At 37.4% G+C, this 21661-nt stretch overlaps 1 protein-coding gene across 4 annotated transcripts in view; it reads left to right on the top strand.

Moving 5' to 3' along the window:
• RAD51B (RAD51 paralog B) overlaps positions 1-21661 on the top strand; it is a 641492-nt gene that overhangs the window by 273328 nt on the left and 346503 nt on the right. For 3 of the 4 annotated variants that reach the window (XM_081795951.1, XM_081795950.1, XM_081795952.1), the window contains exon 8: positions 13539-13583. The exons of the other annotated variant lie outside the window; for it this stretch is intronic. In XM_081795951.1, the coding sequence (XP_081652077.1) occupies positions 13539-13583 (45 nt within the window). The remainder of the gene's footprint in view (positions 1-13538; positions 13584-21661) is intronic. 4 annotated transcript variants of the gene reach the window in all.

Below are 21661 nucleotides of genomic sequence, written 5' to 3' on the forward strand. Positions count from 1 at the left end.
ATTTCTTTAGGACTTATCTTTAACTTACCACAGTCTGTGTGAAACTTAGAGTAGCCTTACTCTAGTTGTCATACATTTTACTTACAACAAAGTTACACATTAATTATAAATCCTACAATACAGTTTTGTTTAATCAATTATCTTACAATATATTTAAATAATAAGAAAGATATCATGTATATATTTACCAGTAACTACCATTTCCATTGTTCTTTATTCCTTTGTGTAGATGCCATCTACAATTTCCATCTGGTGTTATTTAACTTTTGCCTGAAAGACTTATTTTATCTTTTATTGTGCATTAGGTCAGCTTTGAGTGTCTGAAGAGGTTTTTATTTTACTTTTGTTTTTGAAAGATAGTTTTTCTGAGAATGATTTCTGGTGATAAATTATTTCAGCTTTGAGTGTCTGAAGAGGTTTTTATTTTACTTCTGTTTTTGGAAGATAGTTTTTCTGAGAATAGAATTCTGGGTTGACAGTTTTCTTTTTCAGTTTTTTAAAGTTGTTGCTCCACTAAATTTTACTTTTGTTGTTTCCAACTAGAAACTGCACTCATCTTTATTTGTGTTTCTCTGTACATAACACATTTTCCTTTCTCATGTTCCTTTCAATTTTTTCTCTTTTCATTGGTTTTGAGCAGCTTAATTATCATGTACCTTCATGTGATTTTTTTCATGTTTTTTTATGCTTGGGGTTTGTTGAGCTTTTTTGGTAGGTGGATTTATAGTTTTCATCAAATTTGTAAAAATCCTGGCCGTTATTTTTTCAAATATTTTTTTCTTCTCTCTTTACCTCCTCTTCCTTGGGGACTCCTGTTATATATATATTAAGTCACTTGAAGTTGCCCTATAGCTCACTGATGCTGTTTTTGTTTTTGTTAAATTTTTTTCTGTGTTTCATTTTGGATATTCTCTATTGTTATTCCTTCGAATTCACTAATAGTTATTATTTATATCTGTTGCTCCTAGTTCCTGTTGTGTTTTCTCGTTCTTCATTGTATAATCAAATTCCATCCAGTGTATTTGTTATTTCATACATTGTATTTTTTTATCTCTAGAAGTTTGATTTTGTTTTGTTTTGTTTTAGTATCTGTAACTTAACTCTTAAAACGCATGGCATATAGTTATAATAATTATTTTAATGTCCCTGTCTGCCCATTCTAGCATCTTTGTCAGTTCTGAGTCCATTTCTATGGACTTTTCTCCTCATTATGGTCTTAGTTTCCTGCTTCTTTGCATGCCCGGTTATCTGATTGGATACCAGACATTGTGAATTTTACCTTCTTGGGTGCTGTATATTTTTGTCTTCCTACAAATCTTGAGCTTTGTTTTGAGATGCAGTTAAATCAGTTGGAAACAGTTTGATCCTTTTGAATCTTGCTTTTAAGAACAGTTTTGGTAACACCAGAACCATTTAGTTTGAAACTAATTATTGTCCACTATTAAGGCAAGACCCTTGTGGGTACTGTTCCCAGTGCTTCCTGAATTATAAAGTTTTCTCAGCTGGTTCATGGGAATAGCCCTGTGTGAATGCCAGATACTCTTCTCTATACTCCTTTGAGATCATTCTCTCCCTTGCCTCAAGTGGTTTCCTCACATGTCTGCACTAATCAGCACTCTGCTGAATATTTGAGGGAGACTCTCCACAATCTCTCTTGTGAACTCTGGTGCCTTGTTTTTTCCAGATCCTCAGCTTCATCTCCTTACTTCAGGGAGTCTGGACTTTACTTGGGTTCCCTCTCCCTGCACCATGCCCTGGAAATTCTTTCGAGGCAGCAAACTGGGGCAGTCCGTGGAGAGCTCTCCTTGTTTGTTTTCCATCTCTCAGGGATCACTGTCCTTTAGTGCTTGATGTTCAGTGTCTTTAAAAAAAAGTTTGTCTCATATGTTTTGTCTTTTAAAAAGCTTTTTGGTTGTTTTAGGTGATAAGGTAAATTTGGTCCCTTTTACTCCATCTTGGTCAGAAACAAAAGGGCTTCTTTTAAGTTTTCAAAGGTGGTTTTAGCAATGACCGATAGCAAAACAGGGAGTCTCTAAGTGAAATATCCATGATGTTTCATCATAAATTGAAAGTTTGGAAGGAGAATTAATCTCAGAATTACCCTTTATCTATTCTTCCTTCTACTCAGATCCTTCACAAATATCTCCCTAATGAAATTCCTCTCATACATTATTGACCACATTGATGGGTAGATTATTGAATCTGGAAGGAAAAGATGTACAAAAGTCACTAGAGTTGTAAGTTTCATAGAATCTATTATGTAAAAAGGAAATGGTGCAAAGGGAACCAAGTTGGTATCATTGCACAGTATTTTAATTTCTTTTTAAACATTTTTTAAAATATTTATTCATTTTTGAGGAGAGAGAGAGAGGGAAGCCAGGAAGGGCAGAGAGGGAGACAGAGAATCCAAAGCAGCCTCTGAGCTGTCAGCACAAAGCCTGACACGGAGCTCAAACCCACAAACCGTGAGATCATGACCTGAGCTGAAGTTGGACACTCAACTGACTGAACCACCCGGGGACCCCAGTTTCTTGATACCAGTAAATAGTTGTGATATTTTTGTTTTTGCTTGTTTTGCTTTTTTTTTTTTTTTCTTTTTTTGTGCTTCACTGGGAAGCCCAAGTGATCTTTGGCAAGAAAAGAAGCAGGGAAAAAATATCAGAAAGTTAAAGAAATGTGATTATCTCCTTCCTGTTCTTACAGCCCCTATAATGTCAGCCAAGTCAGTAAATGCTTGCAAAAATCCAGCTGGAATGTGATAAGGTAGTTGTTGCAACTGCTTTCTCCTTTTATAGATAGTTTAAAAAGTAGAAAAGTTCAGTGAAAAACAGCAGTTAGTAGAATGCAACTGTGAATCTAGTAGAAGTGTGAGTTTCAAATTGACTAAGTCCTCAGAGTAGATAGAGGCCCTTCTAAGTTTGACTAGCAACACACAAAGACCTGGAGTTCATCTGCCCAGTTTATGTGGTTAATTAGCACTTAGAGTTTCCTCAATAGGGGCGAGTGAAGTAAAAGCTAGATAATATCTTATAAGATCTTTTTTTTTTTTTTTCTGTCTTGTACTTCTTGGAAAAGGGGCTTGGACTATTGAATTGGAAGGGAACAATTAAAACAGACTTTAAAATGAAGCCCTGACATGCTGGCTGCTTGCCTGCTCTGTCGGGGCAGCTCTGGTTCCAGGGAGACAGAATGCCTTTTTGTTTGTTTGTTTGTTTCCAGACAATTTCCTGCGTCATCACATTTTTTTTTGAGCCAAGTGTTTGAGGTTGGTGATGTTGACAGAGCCCTGGAGAATGGAAGGAGTTCATCTCCACAGACAAAAGCTTTGTATTTCAAGTTTAAAAATTCCAGAATATTTTTCTATTATATTGCTATTCTTAGTTTTTTTATGCCCCTTTGTGGGGGAAGACTGGTCTCCCCTGTATCTAATTTTCAGCCTTTAGGTGGGTCCCTCTTGTAAGTCAAGAAAGCACGTTAGAAAAACCATTCCTCTTGGCATTTATGAAACTTGCAATAGCGTATCTTGCTCTGCTAAGTAGTACATGCAGTATGCCCAGAAGGCTTAGGGTTATTATTAGTAGTAGTAGTGGTATATGTTCTATATTTATTCATATTTAATTTCACTATAATAGGGTCATTGCATACCAGGTGACATTTATTCAGGAAGTATTGGGGAAAATATAAAATATAGTTGAGCTATAATGAATTATGATGATTTACATTTATTAACAAATTTCCTTTTATTAGTAAGTCACCCAAGACTGCTTTTGACAGTTTGAAAACAGAAACGTTGATACTTTTTTTTTTCCTGGTAAGATTTTGAACTCTTTTAAGTAAAGTATAAACTCTTGTTCAGAATTAAGTCCTTAACCTGTCTCCATAGCACCTCTGATTGAAAGAAGTTGTTGCAGTTTATAAAGGACTTATTTGTGGTAGGTGGAGGTGGTGGTGTTGGGGAGGTGGGAATTGGGGGAGGAGGGAGTATGAAGTACCCAAATATTTATCTAGCTTCTATTATGTGCCAGGGGCTAGGCTAGACATCTGTATGTTATCCTTTTATAAACTGCCATTTCTGAATCTATGAAAATGGCCCTCATGATTAGGTGGGATTTAGAGAAGAACTAGAAAATATTATTTTTTTAACCTATACTTATAAAAGAGTGCTATTAAAAGCTCATTTAATGTGAGTGCTTCTTTTTCTTCCTCTGCTTTAGATTTAAACTCTTTTTCTATAAGCTAATCAATACACAACATTCTTAAGCATGTTATATGAAAGGAGTGGCATTATGAAACGTGGGGACATTACATAGAGTAATACAATAAAAGGTAAAGGATTAAGTAGTCTAAGAATTTTAGAACTAAAAATAATTTTCAAAACCACTTGGACCATTAATTTCATCTGGCAGTCGAGAAAACTGTTGCCCTGAAGCATATCAGCCTTGCCCAAGAGAGCCCATTAATGCAGACAGAAGAGAACCTAGGTTGTTTAACTGCCAGTTCACTCTTCTTTCTACTGTATCCTAATTCTGTTTCCTGCCTTACTTTAGAAGCAGCAATCCACACGAGCTTTACATCCTGAATACGAACAATAATACTAGCAATAACAAACTATTATGTTTAAAAATATAGTTTACACCTCTTGGTTGATTGTTGGTTGGTTTCTGTTTGGTTTGTCAAAAGGCTTTAGGGAGCCAGGTATTAGATAGGTCATGGCCTCACCTATTATTTTCAAAATTGGAGAAAAGTAATTCTAGAAGAATCCCCTTAGATAAGCTTTTAAACTATGCATTTAAATGTGTAGGTAGTTGTACTCTCTGCTATGATGGTCCTAGAAGACATTGCTCAGGTCACAGCTTATTATTTTTGAGGCCATAGAAAGGGAAAGAGGCTTTGCCCTGATGTATCCCATGAAATGAATAACAGGCAACATTTAGGGAAACCTAGTTGATGGAGACTATTCTCACCACACTCTTTCCATGGCCCTTTTTCTCCTTCCCCCACACCATTTAAACTCACCTTGACTAAATGCAATGAACAGGAACCATTGTATGAATCGGAAGGAAAGTGTCTTAAATATATGAAGTTATAATGACTTGGTAAGTGCTATAAAAATATTCTGCAACTGAGTTAGAAATTGCATCATCCATGCCTGTGGCACTATGGACTGGGCCCAAACGGTGTAATTCTCCAGTGTAATACTGAAGTAATTTTTGCATCTGCCAAGTAAATAGTTTAAATTTCAAACCTGTGAAATGGCAAGCTATAATTGTTCAATTCCAGTGAACCACAGGTGTATTTAATTTCCTTCCTTTACTTCTCGCTGTCTTTTTTAGGTAGGCCGAACCAACTAAATAAAGATTGTGCTCTTGTATGAATCTACAAGGTGAGCTTTAAAGTCAGTCAATATATTTGAATGCCTACATATTATAGAGCGCTTTTAAAAGTACAAACTCCTTAATAGAGTGAAAGTCCATTTTATTTAGAGAAAATCATTTTCACTCACATATGTTATAATAATGATAGAAGTGGCATATGGTAATGACAGAGCATGGGGAGTCAGAAAATATGGATTTTTGCCCTATTAATTTTTCATTTGATCTGGCTTGAATCATTTCCTTTTTCTCTAATTTTTGTATCTGCTAAAGGTGAATAATACTTCCATTCACCACATAGAGGTGCTGGGAGAATGAAAGATAAATTCTCCAAAGCACTTTGAACTGCTTAAAAGAAAAACTTTTAAAAATAAAAGTTTATTTTGCTATCTTGTTATTTCTTATGTTCAGATACCACAGTAAGTGTTAGAAGAGGCTTGAAAGGTTTAGCTATTTTTCATAACCCTTTTTTAAAAATTTTTATTTAAAAAAATTTTTTTAACGTTTATTTATTATTGAGAGACACAGAGCGTGAGCAGGGGAGGGGTAGAGAGAGGGGAAGACATAGAATCTGAAGTAGGCTCCAGACTCTGAGCAGTCAGCACAGAGCCTGATGCAGGGCTCGAACTCACAAACTGCGAGATCATGACCTGAGCTGAAGTCGGTCTCTCAACCAACTGAGCCACCCAGGCGCCCCTCATAACTCTTATTTGTAGGTAAGGAGATTTGTTATAATTCCCTGTATTTTACAAACAAGGAAATTAAAGCCCTGAAAGATTTGTTTACTTTTGGGCCTAAAGTGAAAACCCTTTATGAGAATTGGGGCAAATTAGTGGGATTATAGATGTAGTAACATTGGCCATGAGTTGATAATTATTGAAGCAGTTAATGAGTATATGGGGGATCATTATACTATCTTGTATACCTTGTATATGTTTCAAATCTTACATAATAAAAAGTTTAAAAAAGATAATAGTACCTGTTTTTATTTACAAAGGCCTTTTAAAAAGCTACTGAGCCTCTCTGTCTCTGAGGCATGGAGAATTCTTTATTTCTTAGGTTCAGCAAAAAGGAAAAAAAAAATTGAAAAATATCTTATATGTATGAACCTGTGAGCACTGACATTGTAGTTTTTCATATTCAATTTTTACATTGTATTTCCAGTGCTTTCTAAACCACTTGCTGCTTTTGGAACTTTTAACTTAATATGCTATTTTAAAAGAATTAATAGATTATTTTTTTTTTTCTTATGCCTGTTCTAGACACTTGTCACCTCTTTGTCATCATCGATTTTAGATTTTCATTTTCCTATTTCTGGAAATTGTTGGGAATTATAAGCAGTCACTTATTAACTCGATTATTTTATGCTTCAGTGGACTTGTCAGTGGGTGGCCTGTGAATTATGTCAACTTTTAGAGACACAGATCAACCATGCTACCCTATACTGATGACAGAAAGCTGCTGACCTCCCCATTGCAGGCAGGATCTTATAGTCGAATAGCATTTGAAATATGTGAAAGCACTAATATTTAACAAACAAAATCACCCTCAACCTGGGTTACTTTCACTGGTAGACTTGAATGGTTAACGCTTGTCATTTCATAAGCTCCTAGATAACACAAATGCTGAATTCAAAATACAACATATTTGGTATCATTTGTTTTTAGGCATCCAAGGAAATCAAATTTAGAATGTAATCACAGAACTTTAGAGTTAAGAAAGATCTTAATGATCATCTGGTATAGCCCTTTCAGTTTATGTTTGAAAGAACTAAAGATTTGAAAAGGCCAGATAACTTGCTCAGTTACATACCTTAGTATTGGCAGAACTAGAACTTGAACTTGAGTCTCTTAGCTTTCAATTCAGAGTTCTCAGCTGGGTTGCCTCTCAAATGTGTTTAGATCCTTGATGTTATTTGTGAACACCAGAAATGTCTCTGCTTCTTACAGTTTAGAAATTTTACTCTACTTGGCAACACCATGCTGAACCATATTGAAGCTTAAGGCAAGATGAAAATTCAGTGATACTGATCCTGTCTAAAATTCTGGTATTTTCTGCGTTATGGGTTTTTGGCATTAATTTTGATTTCTAAAAAATTGCATTAAAATACTATTTTATCTTGATTACTGGGTTTTACCAACCTCTAAAATTTTGCAGCTGAGGTTGGTGCCTCACTTGATTCACCCTAGCCCCAGCCCTGCTATTTTTATTTAACCCTCTAACTCTATAAATCCCTTCTTTCAGCCTTCTGGCAATAAAAAAAGAAAAAAAAAATCAAGCTATGGAACATTTATACTGAAAGCAAGCCCTTTCTGTTAGCCACCTAAAAATGATGGTAACAAAGAAGACAAACCAGAATTTGCATGTGCTATTCATTGACTTGATTGAAGGTAACTTAAAACATAGCAATTTTTGGCTCTATGAGTTTAAGCTGTCTTAGAATGTCTCCTAGGTTATTGAAAAGAGCTCAAAACCAAGTCATGGGTTCAATTTTCTGATCCTTCTCTGTATTGTGTTTTGAGCTCTTATGTAATTATGTTTGTTTTGATTTCTATAAATTAAGAATCAGGGAAGGAAGCTCTTTATAGGCCTATTGTGTTCATTATTTTACTTGGTCTTCTCAACAGCTGTTTAAGATAGGTAACTTATTGGATAGGACTATTTTGGTTCCAGATGGTAAAACAGAACTCATATTGACTTAAGTTAAAATAAAAGGGAATTTGCAGCCAACCAATGAAAATCTAATGGGTAGATCTGACTTCACATATTAACACATTTCATAAGGGTTTGGTCTCTACATCTTTCCAGTCTTTTCTCTGAAGAGTTGGCTTTTCCACACACAGAAGCCTCAGGCTTACTCTCTATGAGTTTAGTAACTTCAGAAAGGGAATAAGTTTTTCCTCATTGCTCCAGCAAAAGCCTCAGAATTGGTTATAATTGGCCCAGCATGGATCACATGCCTATCCCTGAACCACTAATTAAAGCTCAGGGATGCAGGTATTTCATTGGCTAAGTCTGGTTCAGTGCTCAATCTCAGAGCAGTGGTTTGAGAGCAGGAAAGCCCTTTCCCTTACAGGAAGAGGGAACTTCTTAACGGCTTACCCCCAAAAGGGATGCTGGATGGCAAAGACAAATGTCTATTAGGATCTTATTCGCATTTCACTAATGAGGAAGTTGAGGCTTGAGACGCCTGGGTGGTTTAGTCGGTTGAGTGTCTGACTTCGGCTCAGGGCATGATCCCACCATCTGTGGGTTTGAACCCCGCATTGGGCTCTGTGCTGACAGCTTGGAGCCTGCTTTGGATTCTGTGTCTCCCTCTTTCTCTGCCCCTCCATTGCTTGTGCTCGTTTATTCTCTCTCTCTCTCAAAAATAAATAAACATTTAAAAAATATTTTTGTAAATGAGGAAGTTGAGGCTTAATTAACTAAATTTCCACAAGGCTACACAGCTGAGTGATTAAGTCCTAATTTTGACCCAAATCTGCCTAACTCTAATTTCTATCCTCTTTTCCCCACACCTTGTTGTCTCCCTGGAATACCACACTCCTTCTCCTTACGTTTCTCCAGGAAACTGTGATGGTTGCCATTTTTCTATAGCACTTTTCCATCAGGGTGTGATTTTGCTGCCAGAAGAAATTTGACAAAGTCTGGAGACATTTTTGGTTGTCAGAACAGTGCAGGGTGGTTTGAGGGGTGTTGTGAGTAGAGACCATCCTGCAGTCACAAGCGAACCCCCACAACAGAGTTACCCAGTCTAGAATGTCAACAGAGCTGAAATTTGAACATGCTTTACAGTTTTCATTTCTAGGCTATTACTATTAACATAACTTTTGAAAGAACGATGTAATGAGGAGCAAGACTGAAATAATTCAACTATCTAGGTACAATTAAGTAACTTCTCAATTAAGGGAAACTGCTTTATTTTCATAGCAGCCAATTTTAGAATACTGCATTCTCTTACTTAATGGGTAAATTGAAATAGCACATATGTGCCTTTAAAAAAACTGTTTTATGCAGGCTTTAGCTAACTTCACAGGCATAATTTTTTTCATTCCAAAGCCATATAAATTTTCCTCAAAATGTAGATCTAGGGATATTTTAAATCAAATACTGAATACTTTTAAAACAAATATATAAGTTTGTCTTGGAAGCCTTTTAAAGATTTCAAATAGAAGATTCTATACCAGGGGACATATTTTTAGAACTTTCAGGCAAAGCATTTTTTAAATTGCTGATGATAATAAGAAATTTAATGATTAAATAAGAGGTTTAATTTAATAAGAGATTTAATTTCTTTCTATGAGCAAGTGCTTTGTAAAAGAATAACGAAGGCAGAAGAGTGCATTTAATGTGTTATAGCTGCTAGTTTGGGGGTGTGACACTTCAGAGAAATCAACCTTCATGTTCAATGATATTAAAATGGATCGAACTGTCCACTTCCCTGAGACTACAAGGGAGTTCTGAATGGTGCAAATCTGAATTATCCTAGGAAACTTATGTTTCTATAGTTCACCACAGACAGTGTTCCAGTAGAATAACCCAATGTTTAGGGGGATCCTACACATTGCATTCACATAAGAAATCTTCCGCAGTTCATCAAAATCAAATTTATTATTGGAGTTGGAAGATTGGGGGTTTAGCATTTTCTGATTTTGCCAGTTTTCCACAAATAGTTTTTCAGTGTTATGTTCCAAAAACCTCATGACTACATCCATGGAATCCATTCCTCTCTCAGGTTCTTTTCAACCTCATCAGACCCAACCCAGATCAACAACATTTTCTCTGATTTCAACCAGATAATTCCTATTTGCTTTGATATCTCACATGGAAAACCCTCCTCCCATCATCTCTCTTAATCACTTGAGGTTCCTTCAGCTCACGCCCGTCCCCACTGGCTTGGCTTCACTCCCTCACCTGACCGAGCTGCCTAATCCAGGAAATACGCACTGGTTTTCTATTTCTTCTGTTCTTCTGCCCTCTCTTGGGGCCTCTCTTCCCTCCCCTGTATTATCTTTTTTCCCTCATGTGTTACTCCTACTTCCTTCTGTTTCCCAAACTTTATTTACTGGCTCCCTGTCCTGAGACTTAGCCGTTTCTTAGTTCATGACCTCATCTCCTAAGGTGTCTGTTGTCTACCCACTACACATATTCTAGTAAGGTATGTATGTACTTGGAGGCCATCTATTCGTTGTTAATAAACTAGTTTGTAGTTTCCTAGGAAATAAGGCAGGCAGCTTCTGATCTTCAAACCACCCAAGGTCTTAATCACTAAAATGCAAAGCCTTTTGTCACATTAAGATAGGCAATAATATTTGTCTGCAAAAAAATGTCAGAAAAATACTTTGATAAATGGTGCTGGGTAAAATGTTATAATTTATTATTATGCAGGCCTACTATTTTTCTTGAGAAGAAATGTTCTTAGAGATTTGGAATTTCTTTTCTATTTATGAGCATTTTCCTGGTGCTATCTGAAGTTTACTCCTCCCCATAGCTTTGTTATGTAAGTTGGTATTCTCTGTTTTATAGAGCAGAGAGATGAGAAGTCACTTGACTAAACAAGTCATTTGACCTGTTTAGAATTTCACAGCAAGCTAATTGCAGAGCCCTTGAGTTTCCTGTGTCTTAGCTCCCGTGACATAAATATAAAATGATTTATTTTGCATTGCTTATTGATATGAATGCCTTGGAGCATTTCCTTTCCTTTAATAAAATCATGAAAATTATTACCTAGTAAAGAAATTGTTAGAATAGAAAAGAAATGAACTAGGCACAATGTACCTGCATTTGATTACCACCTTTTCAACTGACTGGTAATGGGGGATGTTGTTTCCTAGGCTCTCCTTTTGAATTGTGAAAACTGTACTCATTTTATTCTGTCTTGGTGATGTTCCTTGAAGCTCTTTGAGGGGAAAAAAAAAACTTGAAGTGCAAACTGTTATTATTGATTAACTTAAATGACCCTTGTTTGTTTGCAAAGCTCCCAGTGCTTTCTGGGACAGGTGCTCCCATTGGGGAGCATTGTGGAGTGTGGTGGGAACCAGCCGTGTCACAGTAATTTCTTTTGGATTTCTAGAACTGTTTTTCTGTTGGGTTGAAATGGAGAAACAGCTTGTGGAACTGCTTTTGGTGCTGCCATGAGTGTGTTTGGGAAGAAAGAGTGCATTCCGATGGAATGTTAGGGGGATGTTAGCTGTTCAGGAAAAATAACCCTTACCAAAGTTAATGGCTCCCACTAGCATTTTCAGTAACATGTACCAGATGTGAGTAGTTAATTATTCTCAGATCTGATAAGTACCTGCCAGCCAAGGCTAATTTTATTTTCAGTAAACAGTGGCCAAAGGTCCTAGCTGTTCATTTGATAGGATAGGGCCTGTTTGCACTTATCTATTAATAAAAGCACAACACTCCTTCAGTTTTCCTTTCCCAGGGCCAGATAAAACATTTCAGACACTCAACGTATTTGTCTTCGTAAATCAGACAAAGTAAACAAATCTGGTAGATTAACTTGGTAAACAGAGTGGTTAAGTGTTACCTTTCGAGTTTAGCTCAACGCCATATAAATAGCATTAATCGCATGGTATTTTCAATAACCTTTATGGAGCAAGACAGAGGGTTTTTTTTCCTCCCTCTCAACCACTAGGAATACAGTGTGTTTCTTAAGTACTTTCAGATGTCCTTCTGTAGGGAGATTTGAAAATCACTCTAAAATGAAATTTCTTTTGTCCCATTAATAACACATTGGGAACTTTGCACCAGTTAACATTGTATATAAACCTGGAAACCTCTGTGATTCATCTCGGAAGGAAAGTAAGACTGCACAGTGGCGTGCAAGCCTTGCCAGACAGAGATAACAGCCATTCAGAGGTTATTGATTTGGATGGAGCAGTGAGAAAAGGGTCAGCTTTTACAGTGGAGAGAGGAGTAGTTAGGTGGAAATTCAGACTTTATTCATCCAGATTTTTTCCCTTGGGCAGAGAGTCCTATTAAGGTCACAAGTACTATTTATTTTGTGATGTAGATTCTTGACTTGCCAGAAGTGGCATGAAACGGATCAGTTATTTCACACTAGCCAGAAAGACACTATTATCTCAAAGTAACTTCCAGTTATACCAAGGCTCAACTAGATGTGCACGATGACCAGGTGGTATGATATAGGGCTCCAAGTCTCATGCCAGCTCTCAGTATCATCTTGTCCACCTCATTAAACTTTCTTTTTTTAGTAATGATCAAAACAACTCTCTTTACCAAGATAGAGTATCTTTTGCATTGGCATTATACTTGAAGTTGCAAGTACCTTATAAAATTCTTTTTAGTTTTGCATCATGTGTAGTAATCCACTTAATTTGGTAAAGACGGTACATAAAAGAAATAGCTGAAAGGCCTTAGAGAAAATTCCCACCCCGCACCTCCAGCCCTGCCCCTCCAATGATCTTTGCATTAATATCTTATTCTATGAGAATGGCTGGCATGTGCCATGAATATAGTGCCAGGTTCCTGGCAGTACCATCCTAAAGGTGACCGATGATGGTGACAGTGTTGAGTGAAGACCAAGAGTCTGGATATCTGTATTCAGTTTCCAGCTTCACTTTAATGACCTGCTGGGAGAGCACAGGCACATTGCTTCTACTCTTTTGGTTTTAGTTTCTCCAGCCATGCCATGAAGATACAAGTCTTAGTCCATTTCCCTACCTGACAGGCAAGTTGTTAAAACTGAGGAGAGAAAGTATAAAGTTCTTATAGCCTAAATGGATAAAAAGTGCTATAACCAAGGGGTAGAAAATATTTATCCAGTTCAGAAGAGTAAGCCTTTGGAGTAAAATTTTTCTGTGTTAATATTTACTAGTCTTGCATATAACAATCATTTGCCATATTTAATGTTTTTTTTTCTCTTTTAATTAGACCCTGAGCATAGTAAAATCCATGGCATGACTTTTAGAAATTGTTTTGTTATCTGTACCAACACTTCAATTAAATATTATATTTTTAGCTATAAACTAAGGCACGTCTTCAACGTGTCCTTGGTTTTAAATGATCTGGGAATACTTATCTGGTGGCACAGGCTAAGTAAAGTAGCAGCAAAGAAAGTGTTTAGAAAGTGTTGCCGAATTCGTAATTCCAGTTAGCCCCAATCTGTTAATGATTCTCAAATCTGTATTTCTTCCGTAGATCTTTTTCCTGAATAAGAAAAAGTTCTACACCCATATATTTCAAGTAAGTATACAACCTCTCTATCTGGATGGCCTATGATAATTTCTACTCAATACCTACAAAACTTAAGTTAATATAATGTTCCTGAATTTCCTCACTCTGTGAATGGAAGCACCCTTCTCTCAAGCCACAAAACTCTCATCCCTTCCCCTCAAAGTCTATGGATTTGGCTCTCAGTATTTTATGCCCCTTCTCTCCATCGCCCTGTTACTACCTTAATTGAACTCTTGCTATCTGTCACTGGTTGGCTGCAATTGTCTTCCTGCAACTAGATTTATCCGATTGCTGTCTATTCTCATACCATTTCCAGATTAACCTTCCCCAAATGCAAATCATAAAGTGTTACTTTGTCACTTAAAAAAGGTTAGTGGTTTCTTGTGTCCTACAGGACAAGATCTAAACTTATATTGATTATTGAGGTCTTAGTGATCTTTGCCTTGTTTCTGGCTTCGAATCCTCTTGTAACCTATGCCCCAGCCACATTGACAGTTTATGGGTTCCTAAACATCCACATTGTTGAACACTCTACACTCTTCCCAGAGGTAGGACTCAGTTGATAGATTGAATGGATGGATGAAGTAAACCTTATGACCATATCTACCTGTTCAAATCCCACTCCCTTTTCAGTATTGAATGGAAATGGCCTTAAAAAGTACCCAGATTAAGGGGGCACCAGGGTGGCTTAGTTGTTTAAGCATCCGACTTTGGCTCAGGTCATGAGCTCACTGTTTGTGGGTTCGAGTCCTTTGTCGGGCTCTGTGCTGACAGCTCGGAGCCTGGAGCCTGCTTCGGATTCTGTGTCTCCCTCTCTCTCTGTCCCTCTCCTGCTCACACTCTGTCTCTCTCTCAAAAATAAACATTGAAAAAAATTTTTTTGAAGTACCCAGATTAAGATTTGATAGGTGTACTAGGTTTTTATTTACTATTCATATGATTGAGGGGGCAACAAGAATGTCCTTGTAGCCCCTCCACCTACCCAAAGATTTTATGGATAGTCTGAAATTTCACCATGAAGACTCATTTGTTAAGGTTCTGATATTCCATTTATATTTCTTTCCCTCTTATAACTTTATAGTTACAAAGTACTTCCATGAACAAATGTTATCTTATTTAATTTTGAAAACAATCTTATGAAGATTTTTATCATATATGCTTTAGAGATAAAGAAATACAACTTCAAGGCAATTTACCAATCTAAGGTCATTCCATTGACATGGTGGAGCTAGGGCTTGAGCCTAGGTTCATTGATTCCAGCATCCTCTTTTCCTCAGGCTCTTACCTTAGAAGGAGACACAAATGTATTAACAGTTAAATACCTTAGTGTATATTAGTCACACAGATCACTTGCTCCATGCCACTCACCAAGAGGAGAATTCTGAGGAAATGAGAGTTGTAAATTCTATATTGGAAAAGAGAAACCGATTACAGAGAGAAGATGGAGCATAGTTTTGGAGGCTGGGGCAAGCCTAGGGAAGTTAGACTTTGGTGAGATGTGACAATGGGCCTAGGATGGACACTATCTTAATATAAATGTACAAAATTCATATTTCTTCATTCACCACTTCTTCGTGAAAACTACATTTTGTTCTTCAAATTTTTATTTGAATTCTAGTTGGTTAACATGTAGTGTAATATTGGTTTCAGGATAGAATTTAGTGATTTGTCACATATAAAACCTTGTGCTCAACACAAGTGCCTTCCTTAATACCCATCACCGATTTAGCCCACCTCCCTCCATTAACCCTCAGTTTGTTCTCTATGGTTAAGAGTCTCTTATGTTTTGCTTCCCTCTCTTTTTTTCCCCCTTCCCCTGTATTCATCTGGCAAAAACTACATTTTAACTTAACCTTAATAAAAGGTGTGTAGAAAGTTTCTATCATCATTATATTGATAATCATCTAGATCTTATCAAAGTACAAGATGCTGAATATTAGAATCATGTACTTGATATCCCCATAAGAGTTCTTTAAAAATCTTTAATATAATCGTTTCATTGGGAAACACAAGCTATTTTTATGATACAGGTAACACTGGTGGGGTTAAGATCTGTTCTTTGTCTTTCATGTGGGAGGCTTTCTTTAAAAGTCTGCTGATCTTTGGCAATCCATTCATATTGGAGAACAAGAGGTGCAAGCACATGCGCGCGCGCACACACACACACACACACACACACACAAACACACAAACACACTGGTAATTCTAGGTATATGGGCAGTTATGTTGATTGGTGTCTTCATTAGAGGGTTGTGGGCACGGATCCCAGTATTTTGTAGGTGGAGCTCCACATACCCTCATCTGTATATCTTTTCTTTATAGCTCATCTCTATGTGTAGAGAGGAACCTTCCAATTTTCTTTTTGGGGGTGAAACAGATGGTCATCAGAGTTTAGGGGGCTGAGGGAAGGAAAGAGGCTATAGATGGGGATCTTGCTCTCCCCATACATAGACTTTTATTAACCTCCCAGTTTGGTTCAGTTTGGTTCAGTACATTCCCAGCTCCGCTTTTTTTCTTTGAGTCCAGAATCTGTTTAGGTACACTTCTCCAGAGAATAAACCCTTTGAAGCATGTGCAGGACACACAACCAAACTAAGAGTGTGGGTAAGATTCAAACAGTGGGGAGGGTGAGGAAACCTTTCTGTGCAAGAATAATACAACCAAAGACATGAAGTTGGAGGCAAACCAGAGTGAATGGGAAATAACCAATAATTCACCTTACCTAGAGTGAAGCACACATGAAGAACTGAGTTAGGAGCAAAATAAAGGTGGTAACAGAGACTGCAGCTTCAAAGAGAATACTAAGAAGCCTGGACTTTCTTCTGGAGGTGCCAAGGAGCCAGCTTCCTCATACTAGTTCATTAAATTATGAAGACAGCTTCTGAGTGCATGGTAGATTACTAGCAGGGGGTCACGCATGAATTGAGTTGGGATGCTTCTCTGTGATTTTGACACAATTGACTGTGTTTCTGTTGGGGTCTCCACACCCAAAGTATTTCATATGCATAATGCTGGAGCTTACAGATCCTCAGAGGGTTATCATGCTTGGGAGGCTTGATGTTCTTTTTTGTGATCTGCACCTTTCTGATAGTGAAACCGTCTTGTTCTAATGTGAGAGCTCACAGACGTCTCCCGTCTTCTAGATGTTATCAGTTACAGCACTCCTGCAGGTGGGCCGCATGGCCATGGAGCCAGAGACCCTCAGATGAGAAGAGGCTTGAAAGGACCTTAAAACTTTGTAAATGCAGTTTTACTAAATGTCATAGAAATGGACTCCTAGGATTTTTATGCCATTTAATCGGGAGCAAAACGAGAGACGAAATGTTTGTTGCCTAGTACCTTGCTCCGTTCTGCAAAGGCCTTTTATGCTTTTGATGATGATGGTAGTGATAATTTAGAAACATGTTTTGCCCACGTATGTGTACTATAGTAAGACGGTTTTCTTTCTGAGCAGCCTAGGAAGAACGTTCTTTTTTATAGGCCTCAGATACAAGTTCTCTCCCTCAGACTGTTTGCCCAAGCCTTAAAAATACGGCATGATTACACAAGCACTCTGGAATTTAGATTAAGCAGCATTCAATTCGAAAATCTAATCACATCATCTAAATATCATTAAGTTCTAATAGGCTGATTGATAGGGACCAAAGCTGTTTTTGCCTGGTGCTGCATGCCTTTCCCTCAGCCAGCCTTTTCAAACTAAGATGTTGATAAAGGCATCTATAAATCTTAATAGTTGGAGACAGTTTAAAAGCATAGTTCACTGGGTAAGGTCACACCCACTTAAGTGACCTATTTTGTATACTTTTCAAAAATAGGTTAATTAACTTAATAGAAATAATAGGACTCTCGTATTGATGTGCAATTACTACTAAAACAAGTTTTTTTTTTTTTCTTTCCAAGTGAACACGATGTTCATGAAATTGAGGGCATAATAGCCATGACAAGAACCAGGCTTAGCAAGGCAGGTCATGTGCAGTGAGTACATTTCAGACTTGCCCTTTAAAACCCGCTTTATTTCCAGTGCTGGGATGTGGGCATACCTCCACTAAAGCATTTCACTCCCAGCACTCTCTCAGTTTGCACTGCGTGGGGGTGGATTATTCTAGCTGTTGTTGTTTTCCCAATCACTAAAACAGCAGTCTATGTAGGCCCTGTTCCCTAAAGACTTCAGCATGCATAGGAACCTCAATGAATCTCAGTCTCTCTTCTTTTTAAACTGAGGCTGTTTTCTCCATTTTTCTTTTTTTTTTTTTTTTTTTAATTTTTTTTTTTTCCAACGTTTTTTATTTATTTTTGGGACAGAGAGAGACAGAGCATGAACGGGGGAGGGGCAGAGAGAGAGGGAGACACAGAATCGGAAACAGGCTCCAGGCTCCGAGCCATCAGCCCAGAGCCTGACGCGGGGCTCGAACTCACGGACCGCGAGATCGTGACCTGGCTGAAGTCGGACGCTTAACCGACTGCGCCACCCAGGCGCCCCTGTTTTCTCCATTTTTCTAACAAATGATTCATCTGGTATCCCGGGAGAAGCATGGTTTCAAAGGAGACTGCAGTGTAGGAGGGCAAGGGAGTGCCCAGGCAAGAGTCCTATTTGGGACAAGTTACATTATCCTAAAGCAGCCTGGTTTTATTTATTTTTTGTTGTTGTGTAGTGCCTGATTCAAATTTTCTGCTCCCAAAGCAAAGCATTTTATCCTAGTCTTAGACCTCTTGCTGATGGTTATAACCTTTTAATTCTATTATTGATCGCTAACTTTGCATAATTTGATTTTTCCATTCATCTGTTCCTTACAATATACCTCACTGATGTTTTATATCATAAGTTGAGCATATGAGTATTATATTATTCTTCAGAACTTTTATTTATTTAAAAAAAAATTTTTTTAACGTTTATTTATTTTTGAGACCGAGAGAGACACAGCATGAACGGGGGAGGGGCAGAGAGAGAGGGAGACACAGAATCGGAAGCAGGCTCCAGGCTCTGAGCTGTCAGCCCAGAGCACGACACGGGGCTCGAACTCACGGACCGCGAGATCGTGACCTGAGCTGAAGTCGGACGCTTAACCGATTGAGCCACCCAGGCGCCCGTCTTCAGAACTTTTAAATATAGCTTAAATAGTAAGTTACATTTTAAAAAGTTAATTTCCCTCCTCCATGCGATTTCTTGTATCACAAACAACTGTGTCTGTGGACATTGCTGAGTCCCTCGTGGCTTGAATTGTCCTTGGCCCAGGTGGTCTGAGAGGCAGTTAGCAGTACACATTCATAGGAAGGCGGGTTGTTCTTGCAAGTTAGTCATGATGTATGCATTGACCTGAAAGGTTCATTTTGAACCAGAGGTCCTCAATGGACTCCTCACTCACCTTCCAGAAATGTCACCATTTTCCCACTTGCTTATACTGCCTTGACAACACAGCCTTAAATGGAAACAAGTTTTGTTTGCATGTATGTGTGCATGCACAAAGAAAATAACAGATCAAACTAGTCTATGGGCCTGTCACTATGTTAGAAAGAACCTTATAACCATCCCCCAGCAATGGGATCTTCATTAGGAACATGACTTTCTTACAGAAGGTTGTAATGCTTATGAAGTTCAGTTTTCTGACTTCTTGTGAGAACATAGGCATATGAGAGAACTCTTTGGTTTTATGTTGAGTAATGGAATGGTTCACTCTCCAGTGCATGGAACCCACCCCACTTGAATATGCTAGTTTCCTCCTAATGGCTAGGTTAATGTTGGTGGTTTTCCCTCCCAAGCATTTTCTCTAGAGTTAAGCAGCATCTCTTTCTTGAAAGCAAAACCCTCATTTCCTATTTCATATCCTCTAATTTGCCTAGTATAAGGTCCAATTCAGAGCAAGTATTCATTAAAAACATTTTAGTTAATTAACTACAAAACGCCTGGCTTTGGTTTAGGAGAGAATAAGAGATTGGGCAGGGAAAGCACTGGCACACAAGAGAAGTAAAATCAAAAGGATATCTTTTTATGTTACTTTTTTTCTTAAATAATAAAAGTATTATATATGGCTTGTGGAAAATTTGGGAGGCCAGCAATGTTTTAAAAATCACCCAGCTGCTCCTGGCTATATGCTTAAGATAACTGAAAATAGGTTGTTACACGAATGTTCATAGCATTATTCATAATATCCAAAAGTAGAAACAAATATTCATCAATGAATGAATGAATAAATAAAATGTGGCATGTCCATACAATGGAATATTATTTGACAATAAAAAGCAATGAAGTACTGACACATGTTACAATGTAGATGAATCTTGAAAACATTGTGCTAAGTGAAAGAAGCCATTCACAAAAGACCACACATTGTATGATTCATTCATATAAAATGTCCAGAGCAGGGAAATCTATAGAGACAGAAATTATATTAGTGTTTGCTTAGGGGTGGGAATGGGGGACTTGTGGGTAGAAGCTAAAGGGTACAGGATTTTTTTTGGAAGTGATAAAAATGTTCTAAAATTGACTGTGGTGTAATGGTCATACAACTCAGTGGATAGATTAAGAACCACTGAAATTTTTTAATGGGTGAATTTGGATGGTATGTGAACTATATCTCAAGAAAGCTGTTATACAAAAAGTTAATCATCTAAAACTCAATCCTGAAATGTCTACTAATTAATGGCATTTTGTTATATTTCCTGTATTTCCTTCTAGTCTCACTTTACATAAATCTAAAATGTTTCATAGTTTGGCTCATACTTTGTGTACAGTTTCTATATAGTGTTTTTCATTTACCTTTTTATCATGAACATTTTCTCATCCCATTAAGAACATTTTTGTAAACACAGTTCTAATGGCAGCATAATAACTTACCTCATGATTATCACATAATTTCCATAGCCATTCTTCTAGTGTTGGACATTTTAGCTTGTGTCTATTTTTCACAATTGTGAATAGCAAGTTGCATTTTAGAAAGGCTGTGAGACCTTTTATTGTCATTTCTGAGCATAAAAGTTTTATGTTAAGGGAAAGAAACATGCAGAGAGTAATGCCTTCATTGAGTTTTAGACCAAAGTTTCCGAAAATAAAAGCTTTGTGTCTTGGTTTTATTTAGCCTTTGGGTGGAGCAAAGTAAATTTTCATCAGGAGTCACTAAAAGGGCAAGACCCACCTTCTCAGGGGGAATTTTGAGGTCAAAATGCAGATTAGCCCCACCTCAGCAGCCCAGCAAGTGGAGCAGTCTCCCACTCTTCTGTGTGAACACGTGGACAGGGTCTCAGCCTGACTGAGTTCATGCATTTATTATATAAGAAGTTCTCTTTTTCTTGAAGCATCTTCTCTGGAGAAAAGGATTAAAGGCTGCAGTCTTTTCACTAGAAATATTTATTAATATTATTTTTAAATGTTTATTTATTTATTTTGAGGGGGGGGAGGGAGGGAATATGAGAATTCCAAGCAGGCTCCATGCTGTCGGCGCAGAGCCCAGTGTGGGGCTCGATACCACAAACTGTAACATCATGACCTGAGCTGAAATCAAGAGTCAGAGGCTTGGCCAACTGAGCCACCCAGGCACCCCTTTATTTTTTTTGAGAGAAAAAAATTAAATGTAGTTTTAGACAGTGATTACCTTTCATCTGGTTCATCATATTTTATATTCTTATTTGAGGCTGATGAAAATATTTAGAACTTTAACACCTCTGTATCCTAGCTCCAATTTTAATGTACTTCTTAATGTTGTATTCTGTTTGGTCTTCGGTTGAACAGTATCTCCCCCAATTTCACTTTATACCTTCCCTTCTCCTTAATACTGTCCAGTTCTCATTTGGAAGGTGTAAGGAAGTGCTTCATCTGTTGTAGAGAAGAGGATGTGGATCCTGTATATTTTCCAATCATTGCATTCTTAACCTATTACATGTACATTTGTGTGGTCCTTACTGACTTGACCTGATCATATTGCAAAGTACAAACATATTACTTAAGGAAAGGAGAGCCAGGCACTAATGGTCTTTTTTCATTAGCCAAAGCCCACTTCATAATTTCTGTTTTCTAACTTGGAGAAAAAGAAGTTTAGCTAGATTTAGAGACTTTTCTAAGTCACATAGCAAGAAGCTAAGAACAAGAGTGAGAA

The sequence above is a fragment of the Panthera onca genome, chromosome B3 (assembly GCF_046562875.1).
Source record: "Panthera onca isolate mPanOnc1 chromosome B3, mPanOnc1 haplotype 2, whole genome shotgun sequence".
Lineage (NCBI taxonomy): Eukaryota > Metazoa > Chordata > Mammalia > Carnivora > Felidae > Panthera > Panthera onca.